We start from the raw sequence: 18,828 nt of genomic DNA, 5'->3' as shown, positions 1-18,828 counted from the left end.
AACAACAGTATTGCTGAAAGTATGAAATACAGTATATTGGGCAGTTTTTAAATCACAGTGAAATGAAAATGTTGGACTTTAACCTTACTAACCTGCTACTATAAGCTTCCCAGATGTTTTCTTCTCTCCAGCATAAAACACATATTCTCCTTCATCGTCTTTCATCATCTTCACCACCGTCAATTTATATATTTTGCCATGTGCTTCAATTTTATATTTAGGACCAGCCTTTATGTGTTGGCCTTTGAAATGCCAAATTACATCAATCCCCGAATGGGAGAGCTCAACCTCAAAGGACACATTCTGTGTTTCAGTGCAGGTGATGTCATGGAGACCTCTAATAATCTCAATTTCTGTAAAAAGAATAAATTATAAATTTATGAAGTTTCCACAGTTTTGTTTTCAAAGAAATTATTTCACAAAGAACTGTACATCTTAAAAGACACCTACGTTCAACTGTGACATTGCAGTCTGTTTCAACTTTGCCAACCACTAGTTTATAACGTCCTTCATCTGATGCATGGGTTGTGGTGAGCACTAGCCTCTGTTTAGTGCCTTTACATACAGCTTGTACACGTTCATCAGGCTTTATTTGATTATCATTTAGGTACCATTTGGACGAAGACACATCAGGTGCTGAAACTTTGCATTCGAGGATGGCTTTTGTTCCTTCAACTACACAAATATCTTTTAGAGGCACCACTATTTCCACACCTGCCAAGTTACAAAAATATTCATCATGAGAAAAACTATGCCTTTAAAAAGTAATCCTAAAGGAGTCAAAAATCAAACACGCCTTCAAAATCATCATAGTGACTTACTGTACACTGTGATCTGTCCAGTGGTTGAGAGCTCAAGATCAGGAACACTAAAAGAGTAAGTTCCACTGTCTTCCTTTGTGGCATCTTCTATGAGTAACATATGTGATTGTTTATCCAACACAATGTGAATACGGTCACTTGATTGAATTTCTTGGCCATCTTTCATCCAGACACCTTCTGCATTTTCTAGGGAGACTTTAACTTCAAGTTGCACGATATCTCCCTCACAGACTTTTTGATCAGTAAGTCCTTGAAGAATTGCCATGGGACGAGCTGTGTAATTAAATGAAGTCAATTAATACTTATAAGAGGCAGAATATTGAACATTAAAGCATTATGGCATACAATGATATAGCTATAATACATGCCATAATATAGAAATCTATAATATATAGACAATATAAGAAATTCTTACGCTTCATCTTCAGTTTGCAGTGAGTCCTTTTTCCATCAACAACAAAACTATACTCTCCTTGATCATCTTTATTAACATCTTTAATAGTGAGGATCTGACGACCACGGCGGGATGCAATCACATATTTAAGATTAGAAGTGAGTTCAACATCACCGTGATACCATTTCCCCTCCACATCTTCTGGGAAAACCTCACATTCAAGTTCACCTGATAAGGATTCTGGCACTTCAACATCCTCAAGTTCTTTAATAAACTCAACTGCAGCACCTAAAGGCACATAATTACATTTGTGAATAAGCTTGATTAGATACTCCTGAAGAAAAAAATTGTTATTAAATGATCCTAAGGGAATATATGTATATAGTGTAACCATTTTACATAGATAAATCTCCGAACTTTCATACTGGATTCCAAAAGTATGAAAGCGGCTCAACATTTGTTAGGGTGTTAGACGTCTGTTTAAGTAGTTTTATTTCTTTCTGAAGCTGATTTCACTTTAACAGTATGGCATGGTATTGAGCTGTATGCTTCTTACCTTCAACAGTAAGTTTTGCAGTGGTTTTTATGGATTCATTTTCTACCAGTGCACAGCTGTAGTCATCAGCATCAGACATATCAATTGTTAATACAGAAAGAAAGTGAGCCTTTCTGTCTGAGTGCATCCTGTACTTGTCTCCAGAATGAATCTCAATTCCATCTTTAAACCATTTCACTTTGACAAAGGGTTCTGATGTTTCACATTCAAATGTTGCCATGGAGTCTCTTGCTTTAGCAACAACATCTTGTAACTTCTGAGTGAAGCTGACTAACTGCTTGGCTGTAAAACATTACATAATGATCAACAGAGCACTGACCAAAAGACATAACACACTATGATGAGCAGTAGGATAAGTAAGAGAATTGAAATTACCTTGTATTAACAGGAAAGCATGGCTAGAAGTTTCACCAGCTATATTGACTGCTTTCACCATGATACTGGCAGAATCATCAGAAGTCACATCTCTGATAACTAATTCGCAGACATTATCTTCAGGCCAGTACCAGTACACACGATCAGTCCTTTCAATCTGAACCCCATTTTTGAACCACTGGCATTCAGGATCTGGTTTTCCCACCACTCTCACACGAAAGTGCACGTCTGTTCCTTGGGCTACAGTCTGGCTTTGAATTCGTTCAAGTATCTTGGGAGCCTCCATGCTTGGACTAAGCTCCACCTTCTCTGGTTTGAATGTTGGAATGGTGATTTTGCCTTCAGGAGGAAGTTCTTTCTTCTCTTCCTCTGGGATCTCTTTGGTCCAGTGAAGAAGTTCTTCTTTTGTCTTTTTTAACATTTCTTCATATGATTCATCTTTTTTGCGAGATTTAAGTTCCACAGCTGTAATGGCTTCATAGTAGCCCTCTTCTGTCCTACGCTTGAATTTACTTCGCAGCTCTTCAGATTCCTCTGAAAGCTTTTCATGAGTGATTCTTTCAGCCCTTTTCAGCTTCACCACTTCTTTGGTTGTTGCCTCTGTAGGTTTGTCTACCTTCTGTACCTCAAAGAGAAGTTTTCCAGGTTCTGTAACAACAGGCTCATGTTTGGGTTCAGGAGCACGACGAAGAACAGATCTGAAGTCTTCCCTCTGCTGGATCTCAAGTTTTACCTTATGTTCAATAAAGCCTTCTGGGTTCTCTGCAGTGACTCTCACCTCTCCAGTGTCATATGATTTGCAGTCCACGATATCCAGGTAGTAGATTCCATCATAACGGAGTCTAAATCTTTTGCTTTTACGGATGAGCTGCCCATTGAGGTACCAGTTGACCTTGGGCATAGGATAGCCAGTCACACGGCAGCGGAATCGTGCTGTTTCACCTTCAAGGACTCTTGCAGGTTCAGGAACCAAAACGATTTCTGGTTTTTGTTTTTCCTTTTGGTCCAGTGCAACTGCAGGTAGAGCACCCTCATGGGCCATTCTTTCTAACTCTTCAATTCGCTGGAGTCCCCTTTTGCCTTCTGGCAACTGGGATTCTTCCACAAGACTTTTCTCATCCTTCACGATCAGAGTAGCAGATGTATGGTCTGTACCATATTTGTTAGTTGCTCTGCAAGTAATCACTCCACTGTCTCTGGAATAGGCTACCCCATAGTCTAGGCTACAGTACCCAAACTCATTGATCATGCGGAGTCTGTTAGCTGCTTCCAAGGGTTTGCCATCATGCAACCACTCCACCACCATGGTTGGGTCGCCAATTGGTGTAAGCCTGCATTCAAAGTGTGCTGGTCCAAATTGTTTGAGCCTTAAAGATGTCAGCTTCTTCTTAAAAAATGGTTTCTGTTGCTTTTCTTTGTCGTAGAGATCTCCTTCCTCCCATTGCTCTTGACCATAACGCAGATGGAGAGGTTCTAACTCTGGTGCTGCAATCTCCTTGGCTTTGTAAGTTCCTTTTGGAATTATTAATTTCCTTTCTGGTTCAGGTTCTGTATGTTCAACTTCAACATTTACTTTGCAGCGGGTAGTGTCCCTCCCAGCTTTATTGATAGCAGTAGCAGTATACCATGCAGCATCTTGCCTGGCAGTTGATTCAATTTTAAGGGCAGCTGCCCCTTTGGTTCCCTCAATCCTGAAATACAGAAAAAAATTCTAACTATTTTTCCCTTCTTTGTCATTCATTTTTTGTCCTTCTTCCAAATTAAGTCAAAGCCTCCAAAGGCAAATCTCTGGAGGTAATAGACATGTTGTTTATGTTTATTCATGTTTGGGAGTGCAGTGCCTATGAATCAAACAGATAAGGATAATAAAAACCATTCTTAAATTCAGTGGCAGTTTTACCTGCAGAGGTCTTCAAAATCAGAGACAGAGAACAGTTCAATAATCTCTGTGATGGATTTGCAGAATAGAAACTATATGAGAACACAAGCTGGAAAAAAATGGAGTGAATACTACAAGATATTTCATATCTGTAATCCTTGCAGAAATGCAAAAGCCCTTAGTGAATTCCTTCTGTGAAACTGTAGGAGGCATTTTGCAGGATGGTGATTATTAACTCCTTAACTTACATAAAGTATCTTAAATAAAATAAAAGAAAATAAAATTTGAATAAAATTTAATTTTAAATAGATTTAAATATAAACAATTCTCTTACTTTATTTTTGGGTATTTATGAGGCACAATGATGTCACTGTTCTTGAGCCATACAATATCAGGATTAGGGTTACCAGTAGCTTTCACTGCCATCTCCAGTCTAGAGCCCTCCTTCACGCTGACATTTCTCAACCTTTCCACAAAGTGTGGTCTGACTAGGTCTTCCTTAGCTGAAAGAGCAAGGGTAAGTTATCACAAGAGGAAATGACACAGCCGTGATTTTAAATAAAAAACACTCATCAGACTGCTAAAAATAAAATGTACAGAAGATACCTTCCACAGTCAGTGTCATTGAGACTGAAGCTTTGCCTGCCCTATTCTGAGCAATGACAGCCCATTCTCCAGAATCATCAGGCATTGCAGGAACAATGATCAAAGACTGGGTGCCATCCTCTTTAATCACTATTTTATGGGTGTAGTCATTAATCACTTGTTGACCTGCAGATACACATGAGAACAGTTGCAGTCAAAACAGTTTCAATGAGATATCAAAGACCTTTTAAAGATTATTTGTTAATGAAAATGAGGCTGATGTACCATTATGGAACCAGTATGTCTCTGGCATAGGTCTGCCCACAACTTTTAAGTCAAATCTTGCTGTCTGTCCCTGTGAACATTTAAATGACGTAGGTTTCAGCACAAAAACTGGCTTATACAGTCTCTCTAGTTGCCCTTCATCAGTTTCTTCTAATCTCCGGGCAGGAGAACGAGAAGGAGAACTGCGGGCTGGAGACCGGCTTGGAGACCGCGGAGAGATAGACCTGGAAGGAAAAGATAAGACAGATATATATGACAATGTCATATAGCAGTGGACTGACATGATAAACAGATTTCAACCTTTGCCTTTCTCATAATTTATTTTAAAGAGCTTGGCTAATTTATCTATGTGAGAAATTGGGACAAAATTAATTTTTCTTTATAGTCAATTTTCTTTATGTTTTTGACAGGACTTTGTAGAGATGTACAGTGTTAGGACACACTATGGCCAAGGAAATTTTTGGGTTTTGGATAGTGCACAGATATGGGTGTAATCCTGTGTATGTTTGTGCATGGGTGTGTATGTGTATGGAAACTGAACACAGGACATGGCAATGCTTAATTTTTTCTGTCATAGAAATACAGCTATTTCAAGGGCAGGGAAAAATATTGGCACACCACACTAAAACTCCAAGTGCAGAAGATATTTTTTCAAAAACATGAGTACTTTAACCAATAAATATGGTTATTGAGGTTGTAAATCTGATACTGTGGCTGGAAATATACATGAATGATTGTACTCTGGGAACTGCATTGCTCATTAAAAGCGAAAATCAGACAAAAAGTTAGTGCATAAATCTATATGAGTCATGAAAACAGCATTTAGAGCTTTTCCAGAGGTATGCAAACTCCAATAGCTTGAGCTTATTTAACTGCTATGTAATGAGCTTTTGGACTGTCTATCACAGCAGATTGAAGTTTTGTAAAATTATATTATTGTGTACCTACCTATATCTTCTCATAACTTCAGGTCCTGGCATATAACCTGGAGTTGCTGTAGGTGCAACCGGCTCAACATAGAGTTTTGCTGAGCAAATGGCATTTCCTTTCATATTACTGGCAAAGACAGTATAAATTCCTTCATCTTCAGGTAAAACAACAGGCAAACGCAGAGTGGCGCTGCCATCTTGCAGAAGTTCCATGTGGTAGCGCTCTCCGTGCCTTATACGTTTGCCATCTTTGTACCATGCAACCTGCATGGAAAGAAACAGTAGACTACTATGCAAACTCTCCTAAAGACAAAGATCCAGTGATGATTTATACATGCAAGACGTTATAACTTACTGTTTGTCAGCTGAAAAACATCACAGCCCATGTACGTTTGTTAAACATTAATATTTTTACTTGAAATAGGTAAGACTAAAGTAACATGTTTACACAACAATCTGAAACATGAGTTTTGGAGCTACAAACAGATATAAAGCCCATTTTGATGAAGGGCAAAGTAACTAGACTGGACTACTACTGTGGTCCCCACTGGGCTAGGCTACCTCAGAGATACTCAGAATCAAAACTAACTTAATTGGTAAATCCAACTTACCTCTGAACTGGCTAACCAACCTAACTATTCTATTAAGGGACAAAAGGAAAACTCAGCTTGATATCAAACCAGAAGACTGGATTTCCTTTGAGAGTTGCTGTTTTCTATGAAGAATGTAGAAAGTCTGACAATGAGATGTTAAGGGATTTTTTCAAGTAGAGCATCAAAATATTTATTAAAAAAAATTTATACAGATGTGGGGTACCTTTGGCAATGGATATCCAGATGTCTTGCAATGGAAGGTAACTCCTGTCCCTTCAAAGGTTCTGTAATTCTTTAATCTTAAATCAAATCCTGCTTCTACAGCTTCGGATTCAGAAATATCAACCATCATCTCCTCTCCATCTTCTTCAAGAAGTTCATGTAAGGTAGTCTTAATAATTCTGAGTTCAATTTCCTTGATAAGTCTCTCTTCAAAAGAAGAAATATGGAATTCCTATACAGAAAAGCAAGACCATTAGTTTTCTGTGTCAAATAATGACCTTGCAAATAAACTATTTGTATGGCAAAATGTTGGTACCCAAAATTAATACAGAGGGATAGACATACCTCATCTTCTACAAAAGTTCTGACCATCACTGTATCTTTTGCCATTTTCTTCCTGATTAGAGCTTGTTCTTTTTCATATTCTTTTTCAAAGTCACCATAGGAAATAGGTGGGGCTACCTCAGCCACTTTAGGTTCCTGTACGTATGCAGTCATTTGAGTTTGGTACATCATTTCTTGTGATTTTATGTAGGCTTCATAATCAGCTAAGAATTGAGAACAGATTAATTTTGATAAATTTTTTGGTTTTCACTGGATTGAATGGAGAAAACAAGTACAAACTTATTTTACTGGTTTTGGTGATTCAAGCAGACTTTCTATCTGTTTAGCCAATAAATACAAACAGCAACAAAATGCAAAGACTGATGTATTAAGATGAGCTTTATAAACAGACAGAAGTCTTCTTGTACTATTTAGATATCCTAGTTCTCAAAGTGGAAGCATCTGCAGAGATTATTTTACAATTTCTTCACCATGACTCTGTCTCCTGAAAATTTTTGCACATTTTTACAGGACAAATAAAAAAATTAAACTAGCTTCTTTCCCTTTAAGATAAAAACCTATTAATTGATTAACCTTCTTTTCCCACATCACTCTCTGAATGTCTTATCTTGTCATGAACATGGCATGTCAACAGAGGAAGGTTCCTATAACTACACATTCTAGCAAAGAATAAAGTCCTTCAAGGGCCTGATGTCAGATACTCTTGCAGAAACAAAGCTGACAGATCTCCCTTTATGTTTCTTCAGCTGAATAAACTCAGCTGCAAAGAATTTGCAGCACAATTTAAAATCTTTTTTCCCATTTTGAAGTTAATTTTAAGAAATATTGTTCCCATTGCCTTAATCTAAAATGTACCTTCTTCTAGTAAGGAGACCGTTGCAGAAGCTTCTCCAAGTTTATTACGAACAACAATAGTGTATTCTCCGGCATCGTCGGCAAAAGTCATGGAAATTTCAAGTTTGCATTCCCCAGTTTCTTTTTTGTAACTCACTTTGTATCTATAGGAAAAATAAAAGTAAAAAGTCTTTGTAATTCTGGACAGGCTTTTTAGTGAATTTGCTTTTACTTATACAGTTAATGAGACACACTCCTAACTTGTACAGGGCACATAAAGAGAAACTTTTGCAGGCAATTCTCACTGAATGAATCTACAGAGCAGCGTATGAAAAATAACCACGCTGAAACTAGAGTACTGGACAGCTTTCTTTTTGTTATCACTAAATAAATAGTATACAAAGAACAGTACTGAAATATGAGAGGTCTAGTTATCACACAAAATATAATGGTATATTCTGTGTGCACACAGTTTGTCCTAATATAGATCATCATAGCATGATTATTTCAAGAATGCCACAAATGTGGGGTTTTTTCTCAGCTAGAAAGCATGTTGCTTTCTACAGACAACACTTAAATAGACAGAATGCAAACATTGCAAAGACAGACTAAAACAAATGCAAAACTTCCTGATTTGTTTATAAGGAAAAGTAGCATATCTCATTTTATAGTCTTTTGAATATTTATGTTTTAAAACTTAGCAGCCTTTTAAAGTCACACATTAAGACATGATCCTATAACTTTTACATTAAGAAAATAAAAATGTCACAGAAATCAGGGTATGTTTTCTGGCTCAACATAAGTAAGGGAATCAAAATTATGACATTTCCAATTAAATATGCATAAAAATTATGTTAAGATAGTTTTTGTGCATTGTGTTCAAAGTACCTGTAGCCAGTCGTTAGAGGAACTCCGCCTTTTTTCCAGTAGACGTGTGGCTTTGGATTGCCCCCTACTTGGCATTCAAAAATAATGCTCCCACCTTCAATTAATTTATGCACCATGGGTTTTCTTATGAAGAAAGGAGGTACGGGTTCTCCCGATACTTCCTCTGCTGCAGCAGAGACATCTTCCATTACAATGTCCTTTGTCTCCACATAGCTGCAATAAGATTTCAGTGCAGGTAAGTGAGCTGATGTCTGAAGCTCTCATAAAACAGGATGCAAGAACCTAATGACTGCAGTAGGAGCAGTCTGTTTAGAAAAGGAAATTTACCGTTTCTCTTCTGTAACAGCCTTCTCAGAAATGGTTTCTCGAGTCTCAATTTCTTCAGTAACTATAAGGAAAATTTGATATAGTGGATTTTAAAATACCTTAATAGGCCTTAAGCAATGACATAAAAAGAGTTGTAGAGTTGACATAAAAAGAGTAAGTAGTTAGTTGGCTCAGAGGGCTTGCTAACTCCACCAAGGAATCGAGTTAAGAGTTTCCCATTATCAGCCCATTATCAGCCTTTTCCTCATATTCTTACGGCCCTTTTACCTAATAACCCTGGAATACAACTCAAGCCATGAGTTTTAATTGTCTACAATACATTACAAGTAATAGACAGTTAACAAAATTAACTTCCTACAGTGACAAGAGGGACTGTCCTTGAGTTGCACCAAGGGAGGTTGAGTTTCAATATTAGGAAACCTTTCACCAAAAAGGCTATCAAGGGTTATCAAGCATTGGAATAGGTTACCCAGGAGTCACCTGGGGCTAACTTTTAAATACCATTTCCACCCTGGAGGTATTTTAAAGACATGTAGATTTGGCACTTAGGGACGTGGTTTAGCAGTGTACTTGGCAGTTTTGGGTTAATGGTTGAAATCAATGCTCTTAAGGTCTTTTCCAACTTAAACAATTATGTGATTCTATAAATATACTTACCTTTTACATGTAAGTGGCAAGAAGTACTGACACTCCCAGCCTTATTGGTAGCAGTGCAGGTAAATCTTCCACTGTCCTCTGCAAAGGCTTCACGAATCACAAGGCGAGCAAGCCCTGCTTTGAAAGTGATCTGAAAGTCCATCGAGCTCTCAATTTTGTAGTCTTCCCTGTACCATGTCACTGTAGGCTGAGGATGACCGGATATTTGGCACTCCAGAGTGACAGACTCACCTTCAGTCACAGTCTGATTTTTGAGACCCTGTATGATAAAAAATAAGTATCACAGTCAGTATATATTTTCAATACTAAACAGATATTTAAATATTTAAAACCTATTTGAATGGAAAATTTAATGTCTAGCTCAAAACAGTGTTCTGTGAAGCAATGTATGCAGGAAAAGAAGAGGGGTATTTTCCAAAGGGAAGTATTTGAAACTGGACTTTAGGATCTCTGAACACTGCTGTTATTAACAAAATGAAAAAGTAGGTTCACACTTATGCAAATAGATCTACCTACTATGTGACATAATTGTGAAGAGTCACTACCATAAAAGACATCGAGAAGAGTTTGTATCAGAGATAAATTATATGGCTGAGTAAATCTAATACAAAGTTTAAAAAATTAAATAAAGCCAATTTTTAATGGTTAGGTATTCAGTGATAAAAGTTAGAAAACAGAATGGGTGAAAATCTAGCGTAACTCCCCTAAACTCTATACAAATTACTTACTGAGACTAAGGTGGGTGGAGTAGCAGGGATTTCTGCAGGCACAGGAACTCTGGCAGTTTCTGTCACCTAGGTTGTTTAGAGAACAATTAATGAACAAAGTCAAGGACATAAACAGCATAATTTAAATAAGAAAATAAATCAGGGAATGTGGACTCTTGAAAGTAACAGGTAAATATTAGGTCCTTACAAGGATTTGTGTAAACCAATGAAAAGATAAAAGGCAGCAAAATGCTTTAAAAGTGGGAAATTGCAATAAGAAAACAGCAAAAAAGTGAGGCCATTCTATATTTTTAAGACGAAAGTCAGTCAGACAGAAATTTGCTTAAGAACATACCTTTGCTTCACCTTCTTTATGCAGCATCAAGTGTTCTGTCCGCACTGCTTCACTTTTAATCCTTGTCTCCTTTTTAGTCTCAACATCATAGTGACTCTTATACTTCTCAGCAGCTTCTCCAAAGGGAAACTGTGGAGGGGGGACTGGCTCTGCTTTTGTCCTGACTTCATGAGGCTTTAGCTGAGGTGGTTTCACAGGCTTGGTGATCTTTTGCACAGGAGAAGTAGCTGATAACTCTTTCTCCAGAGTAGCCATGGCAGACCCAGCTATTGAAACCTAGGGAACAGAAGAGAAAGAGTTACATCTTTGTTGTTTTATTTTCGAAGGAGAGAGTGCATTTCTTGAGCAGATTGCATATGGAGCAGTTGTTTCCTTAGTTACTTGGTTTTGACACTGCAGAAGCTATATGTGAAAATAAGAGTATTAGATTGCAGTAGTAGAATACCATAGATATAATACCCTTGTATTATTTTTGATCTAACATTTAAATATTTTCTTTTTCACTGCAGAATTTGATCTTTCAATGGTCAAGAAGCTCTTAAGTGTAGCACAAGAAATGTTCTCTCCATTTACTCACTTGAAGCCTTAGATTTCCATTTAATCAATCTAATATTGAAAGAAAGATTAGTAATAATTATATAACTTCCAGTGATTAAAATAACTGAAGAGATTTCAAAATCTTATTATAGGTGAAATGACTTCTAAAAAAATGCACAAATATTTAATAAAATATTTATGACAGTGTTTAATTATGTTTGGAGGAAAATAATTTTTAAATTCCAGGTGAAGAGAGAAAATATGCTTAAATGAGAAAATTAATTAACTGGGAAATTTTAATATTATGTAAAGGAGTCAAGCAGAAGAGTGGAAAGAATAACATTAAAAATGGATAGTGTCATATTACACAGTCAGTCTGGATTTTTTCTGTTTAAAAAATGAGCTTAGTATGTATTAATTAGCATGGAAGAAAAGAGCAGTATGCAAGTGAACTGATACACATAATAAGATTAATGAAGGATACTTCTGCTCTTTAAAAAACATAACTTGCATGACAAATATCTACAATTTCACTATATGTCATGAAGTACTGAAGCTGCATCCTCAAACAGTTTATAAGATTAGTTAAATAACTAATAATAACAACAAATTCTATTTTAGCAATTCGTCTGTTTACAGCAGTATTCTTTATTAGTCAAACAAGCCAACAAAAATAGCTGTAAGGAGTATACAACTCTTCCTCTTGGGGAAGGACCACACTGGAGTGTGTGAAGAAAAGCCAGATGGAATGGGTGACCTACTGGCTATTGAAAATGAGCATGTTCCTCTTGGATACAACTTCAGCTTACCTCATATGTATGATCTGGTTTAGGAACAGCAACTCTGGAGACCGTGAAGTGAGGACTTGCTGTGCGAGGTCGCGGGGGTTCAACATGAATTGTTTTCTCAATTTCTGTTGTTCTTTTTATCTAAACAATGTAATGAAAAAAGTTGTTGAAAGTGATGCTGTTCTTTGAACTGAAACAGATTTCACTGGGACATAGATTCTGGAAAGAACATAATATAAAAAAGAGTCTAACCTCTTTTGATATATGAACTTCCTGCTTTTCAGGAGCTGAGATATGTTTCTCAGGAGGAACATAGACTGTTTTAACTTCTTTAGTGACAACATGACGTTCTGCTGGGGCCTCAGAAACGTGGTCTGTTACAGTGTGCTCTTTATAACCATATTCCAAAGTTTTCTGCTTTACATGAGCTTCATCTGCTTGTTCTGGTTGCCAGGGTGATCGAACACGTGCCTGATCAACTGCTGCAACGACTGTAGCTACAGCTTCAGCCTTTTTCCCAGCTTGAGTCTACAAACAACATCAGCAGAATTTGTACTCGTATTCATAATTATATTGAAAACTTGCATATATGACAAATAGTTATAATGCTCAGTATATTCCAAAGAGAGGGTGTATGCTTGTGTAAAAGTAATGATGAAAAGATCAAAAGTATGCACCTGTAAATACCCTTAAGAATCAGTAGATTCAAAACCATATATGTTCTCTAAGTGCTATCTCTGCACATTCAGAATATATCTATGCTTCTGTGTTTTATACATATCAATATTTGTCTGCAAGCCCAATTTTAATACTTTACAGTCACACTTGTGTCCACTCTTCTAAGAGTATACAGGTATGTAAACATGCACATAGTTTTAAAGTATGCTCATCAGCTCCATATAACTCTTGCAAATGTAAAAAATGCATCTAGCATCTGATGTAAATGTATTTACTGAGAAGCAGACCCATAAAAATTTTTACAGCAGGTATATCTCTTAATTCAGTGCTGATCTATTTTAAAGGATTTTTCAGAAGAAGGGATACTGAGATGTCTGATAATTTGGAAATAATGCTTTTGTATCAGGACTTGTGTTTGTTTCTAATAACTCATAAATACTATCAGCTTCTGTGTTATTGGGTCCAAACTTCTGCCCAGTCAGCCAACAGTAGATAATAGGGTGACTCCTACCAGTGTTTACTATTACTGTCATAACTGATCTGGATGTAGCAACAGAGCATATGATATGTATGCCTTGTAAATGGGAAAAAAAACCCCTAATAGATCATTTCATATTGATTTTAAAATCATTATCAGCTTAAACTAAAATTACTTAGGTAAGGCAAAAATGTGATCATTTGTAGAGATTTTGTTTTCTTATTAAAGTATTCTTTAGGTAACAGGGACCTCTTACTCAGCATCACTGTCAATTTCAAAATAATTGTTTATACTGACTTGAATTTGGCCCTAAATTTACATCATCTAACAAGGGACTCAAATTGCTTAGCAGTCTGATTCCTCTGAGTGAGTTTTATATGCTTTGCTCATTTGCTTACATTTTATAGAAGTATTTTATCGATGTATTACACTGTAGATTTTAAATAACAGCTGTTGGCAACTATGCTATTCCACACATAAGAGTTCCTGGCTGTATTGTAGATCTTTCCTACTGTGGGAGGCCTATTGGAACAAAGCAGTGCCAACAAGTGTCTGATGGTAATAAGTAACCAAGTGGACAGACCTAAATGGATGTTAAAGTTTGTGTTGAACAAAGAACAATTCAAACCTCAATAAAGAGAAGTTGTTTCATCTGACAACCACACAGTTACAAGGAATCATTGGGTAGAAAAAAGATTTCAGACTCAGAAATTTGAACAATAAACATTACTTAAAAGCCATTGATAGAGAGGAGACTGTCACAGAGAAATCAGACTACAGCCTAAAGTGTGACATTTCCTAGCAGGATGGAATATAAACCTCACCTCCTCAGCACTAGAAACTTAATCATACTGACTCTTACTTGACAATCAACCCACTTAATGGGTATGTTTTCAGGAATTCGAGACCATTCTGTTTTACCAAAGTAGCTCTTAAAAGGTGAGGTTTGCAGATAAACCAAATTGTAACCAAGTATTGGTTGTCATTTCTTCTCCAGTTCTGGACACTGTGACTGGTGCTTTTGTTTTAGCAATGGTCAATTATTTTTAGAACTAGAGTAGTTTTCTCAGCTTTCTTTTTAATCTGTTTTTTATAGCAGAAATAGAAGCTTCAGTTGCATTCAGTCATGAAAGATACTTGAACAATGAGAAAACATTTTGAAATGGGAACAGGGAAGGAGAATTGAGGGTTAGATCCTTGTGCACTGCACACATCTCTGTGTTATCTGTATACTGATAAGTATTGTTATACCCTCACACCTATTTAAATAAAAGTAATTATTTAAAAGAAATAAAGTTAAAATGCATTTCAGGAGTCAGTCAGTCCATTCCAAACATCAGTCAGAAGATAATTATAAGCATCCTGTTAATGGAAACAAGAGAAGAAGATCAAGGAGAAATAATTTAGTCTAATTAGCATTAGGTCTCAAAGTTTGTAAGTGGGATTATCTTACAAAAAATGAGCTGGAAATGTAGAGTTAGTTCTTTTTGAGGAAAACATGAAGTTTGTAAAGAAGAAAGGATAAAACCCAAGTATGGTTATAACAGTGCTATTCACCTTTTCATGTGTTATGCTCACTTGTTCTTGTTTGGTGGCAACTCTTTCTTTACTTTTCGATATTATGACCGGTGGTTTAGGTTTATCAGTAGTAATTACTACCTTAGGTACAGAAGGTTTCATATCTTCCTTTCTTATCTATTTTTTATGGTAAAGAAAAACAATAGTAATTGATTATGCCTGTTGTCAAGATTACACAACTTTTTTGGAAAGCAGGATAATGCTTCTAAATGTATATCAAGAAGAGAGAGAGAGAGAAACGTCTTCAGACTTTGTACGCAAGTTATAGCCCATCTTATATGCTGAGAGAAGTTCATGCAAAGTCATTAATATATTGCATTAATTTTTATGTGAATGAGAGAAGAATCTTTGTACTTCCTAGTTTGTGATAGATCATTATGTTTTGTAGAATCCGTTTGTGCAGAAATTAGTATTATTGACTTAATAGCTATCCCCATCCGTTGAGTGGCTCCACAATAAGGTCTAACAGATGTATTCAACCTTCTCACAAATTTGAATTTCATTAAATAAAACTCCACACTACATATCATACCATGAAAAATAACCTTTAAAATTTATATTCAGAAATCTACCTCCATAGATGAATTTGTCATTAAGCATCAGATGAAATTCTGTGTACCGTGGCAATAAAAGCCTTAATGATCAAAGGATCTGTAAGAAGGGCAGCTGCACTCCTCTGCAGACAGAGCTGCTATGAGGTCAGGAGAACTGGACCTGCAGAGATTTTTGTCTGGAATACCTTGTTTAAGTTTTTGTTTAGTAATCTTCTCTTTGTAAAGAAGGACAGTAAAGTTATGTAACAGATTTTGTAAACCAGAGTGTCACAACGAACTAAACATTGTAACATTTATTTACCTGTTCATGAGCAATGTGCACTTGCTCATGTCTGGTAGATATTTCTTCTCTAGCTCTTGTTATTCTTTCTTGTTCTTTGGCTTTGTCTGTGGCAATTATTACTTTGGGTACTGGAGTTTTCTCTGGTTCTTTTCTCACCTGGACATTTACAAATAAAGAACTTTAAATTATATTTTATTTTAAAACACAAGGTATGGGATTTTCAATATATTTGGAAAAGAGCATAGAAATTAAAGGGAGCAAAGATGTCAAACTGTATTTTGAAACCATCTGGTCTGGGAACAATAACAAAAGCACGACGGACTTTTTATAAAACATTTAACATAAAAATAATAAAACATTCCACAAATGCTTGATACTTAAAGCAGTAGTAAAAAAAGATTGGCTCAGAGAAAAACTGTCCTGCATTATAATCACTCTGAGAAAGTGTAGTATATTAAAAATAAGTTTTAGGAAACTCTCAGTTTGAAAAGATTTCAAATGCCAAGTTCAGATTAATGCCCAGGTGGATTTCAGTTTCTCAGTGCTTTAAAGAGAGGTTACATTTTCTTCTTCATGCATTTCTACTATAATGCAAATGTAGCATTCTCTATAAAAGCTGGTCTTCCCTTAAATCACATTTTTCTGATAAAACACCTGCTAAAATAATCTGAATTCAAATCACTCATTGGTGTTTTCAAAACTGATTTCAATGCAGAATGAGTTTTTCCTTCTTTTTTCTGACCCACTGTGCTGCCAACAAACAAAGCAGGTTACAAGTGGCAAGCTTAGAGACAAAATCTGAAACACCCCCCCCCCCAATAACAAAATATAAGAGATAGTTTCTACTAATTCTTTAAATGATCAAGAATACTATCTAGTAAATTACCATATAATATATGAAAAAAAAAAAGAGGCTTGTCTAGGTTAATGTTTTGCAACTTCATCTATCACATTCTTAGGTATAAATAATGGAAGTGAAATCAAAAAGGAAAGACAGTAATCCAAGATAAGTGACAGGAAAATGATAGCACTGTAAACTGGAAGAGCGAACATACATAAAAGGAACAAATAATAACAGTTGTCTTGTTCATAGGCTTGTCTTTTGTATGAGATATCAGATTTTTGAACAAGGTTGGGCATAAAAATCAGAGGTAAAATCTCTATTCACCTTTTCAGGAGAGATGTGCCTTTGTTCTTGTGAAGTGACAATTCCTTCTCTAGTTCTTGATATCATAGTTTGTTTTGTGGCTTTATCACTGGTAACTACTACCATTGCCTCCTTTTTCATCTGATTTTTATAGCAACAAACAAAAAAAACCAAAGCCTTAAAATTCATTTTGAAAAATTGATCATCAAAATAAGAGGAGAAGGAAAAACAAGAGAGAAGAGAGGAAAAATACTAAAGGAGAATTATTTTTTTCCTACTGGGGAAATTATAAATGAGATATTAGAGAAAAAAATTCATCATTGTAAGAATAACGTTAGAGAATAAATAAGAAGAGAGAATAGAGGATCACTTTTAGAGAAAGCATCCTTAAACTTAAAAAGAGTAATTAGTTCAATCCTGTTATGATGGAATGCAATTGTGTAAGTGAGCCTGAGCATTCCTTTGCAGTCTAGGTGTTCTAGATGAGTATGCATGCTTTTGCAGTGCACTGGGTCATATTTTGTTAATTCTTCACAGTGAATCATGCCTTGTTTGCATGTTGGATGAAGGGATAAAGGGAAATCATAGAATGTCTGTGCTCTGTTTCTACCTGCTCGTGAACAGGCTGAACGTGGACTGCAGTCATTGCTGTCCTTTTAGCAGTTTGCTCCACAACACCTGGAGCTGGTTCTCTCACCATGGCTTGATCCACAGCAGCAACCACCGTAGCAATAGCTGCTGTTTTTTCACTGTCCTTTCTCACCTATATTAGTCACATCAAAAGACATTTTTTCATGTTTTGCGTACATTCAGAAGAAGCACAAACAAGTACAGAGACAGAATGTTGCAAAGAAGCATTTCCATATCTGCGGCAGAGCTCTCTCAACAGCAGATGCACACGTGTTTTTACACACAGCCTCTCAGACTCCATTTAGCAGATCTATCCAGCTGTGGTGAGACCCCACATAAAGCAAACCCAGTGTTTTTTCCAGAAATAGACTTTACCTCTCTAGCCCCAGTGGCCACCTCGCCAGCAGTAGCACCAGTAACAGTAACTTGCTCTTGGACCCCGTATCTCCCCTCCCATCTTTCTTCAGTCACTTGGGTAGTGCTTGTAGATACTCTTGTTTCCTTCATCTGAGATTCCATGGTTGCAGTATATCCTTCCTGCTTCCAAGGAGGAAGGACATCAGCCCCAGCTGTTGTCACTACATGTGGTTTACGGATTGGGGATGGAGATTTCACTGGTCTAATAGGTGAGGTGGAGATTCTGCCAGCAGGAGAAACTGACCTATTGAAAAAATTAGAGTATTAATATCATTAATCTACTGCCACAGAGTGATAACTGTGTAAACAGCTTCAGCCTGAATGTGAACTCACTCCCCATTTAGGATATCTTCAGTAAGGTGTAGTTGGATTTTAAGAAAAGCTTTTGAGAGGTTCTACTTGTAAATTACGCTAACTTGTTTTTAACATTATGCCTAATGCGTGTTTTTGTCATTCTCATAACTGTAACCTGTCTTTGTAGTAGCTTAGTTTCCAAAAAGAAAAAAGAGCAAGTGGTAAAAGAAATTTCACTCAACCAAATATATTTGAAATATATTTGAAATTGATTTTGCGTTTGCTCTATCCTGATTCTCCTAATAGGAATAACATAAAAGGCTCACAGGCTGTAAATACTACATAATACATTCAGTTTCTGTAGAGAGACAAAATAATAATTGTAAACAATCTTTATAAAAATGTCATGTGGCAACCACCTAGCAAAACAACTGGATGTACTCCTGTACTACATCTTATTTCCATGTATCACCCATATATGTACTCATAATCCAGGCAAGTTTCTTATCAGTGCCTATATTTCTCCCCACACTTATATTTACAAATCTCAGACACAATAATCCACTTGGCAAGTGCTAGTTTCTAAATTTTGATATTCCAAAAATTCAATCCTAATCCTAGCAGACAGTTTTAAAGCATTTTCCAAAATTCTTAAACAGATTTTCTAACTTAGAATTTCTTTGAGTGGAATT

At 36.3% G+C, this 18,828-nt stretch overlaps 1 protein-coding gene across 34 annotated transcripts in view; it reads right to left on the bottom strand.

The window, feature by feature from the left end:
- Positions 1–18,828, bottom strand: part of TTN (titin) — a 245,121-nt gene that overhangs the window by 216,434 nt on the left and 9,859 nt on the right. For 32 of the 34 annotated variants that reach the window (XM_082285106.1, XM_082285116.1, XM_082285134.1 and 29 more), the window contains exons 7-30: positions 17,801–18,086; positions 17,406–17,558; positions 15,667–15,804; positions 14,791–14,928; positions 12,330–12,605; positions 12,099–12,218; positions 10,753–11,028; positions 10,419–10,484; positions 9,691–9,949; positions 9,034–9,094; positions 8,707–8,919; positions 7,840–7,982; positions 6,985–7,187; positions 6,641–6,871; positions 5,844–6,088; positions 4,896–5,119; positions 4,632–4,796; positions 4,360–4,528; positions 2,147–3,837; positions 1,772–2,053; positions 1,237–1,503; positions 822–1,094; positions 451–714; positions 93–353 (exon numbers count right to left, since the gene is read on the bottom strand). In XM_082285106.1, coding sequence (XP_082141232.1) covers positions 93–353; positions 451–714; positions 822–1,094; positions 1,237–1,503; positions 1,772–2,053; positions 2,147–3,837; positions 4,360–4,528; positions 4,632–4,796; positions 4,896–5,119; positions 5,844–6,088; positions 6,641–6,871; positions 6,985–7,187; positions 7,840–7,982; positions 8,707–8,919; positions 9,034–9,094; positions 9,691–9,949; positions 10,419–10,484; positions 10,753–11,028; positions 12,099–12,218; positions 12,330–12,605; positions 14,791–14,928; positions 15,667–15,804; positions 17,406–17,558; positions 17,801–18,086 — 6,404 coding nt within the window. The remainder of the gene's footprint in view (positions 1–92; positions 354–450; positions 715–821; positions 1,095–1,236; positions 1,504–1,771; positions 2,054–2,146; positions 3,838–4,359; positions 4,529–4,631; positions 4,797–4,895; positions 5,120–5,843; positions 6,089–6,640; positions 6,872–6,984; positions 7,188–7,839; positions 7,983–8,706; positions 8,920–9,033; positions 9,095–9,690; positions 9,950–10,418; positions 10,485–10,752; positions 11,029–12,098; positions 12,219–12,329; positions 12,606–14,790; positions 14,929–15,666; positions 15,805–17,405; positions 17,559–17,800; positions 18,087–18,828) is intronic. The other 2 variants (XM_082285110.1, XM_082285111.1) reach the window with 2 other exon arrangements.

Source organism: Coloeus monedula (genome assembly GCF_965178545.1).
Source record: "Coloeus monedula genome assembly, chromosome: 7".
Classification (NCBI taxonomy): Eukaryota; Metazoa; Chordata; class Aves; order Passeriformes; family Corvidae; genus Coloeus; species Coloeus monedula.
This window is presented reverse-complemented; position numbering and strand designations above follow the sequence as displayed.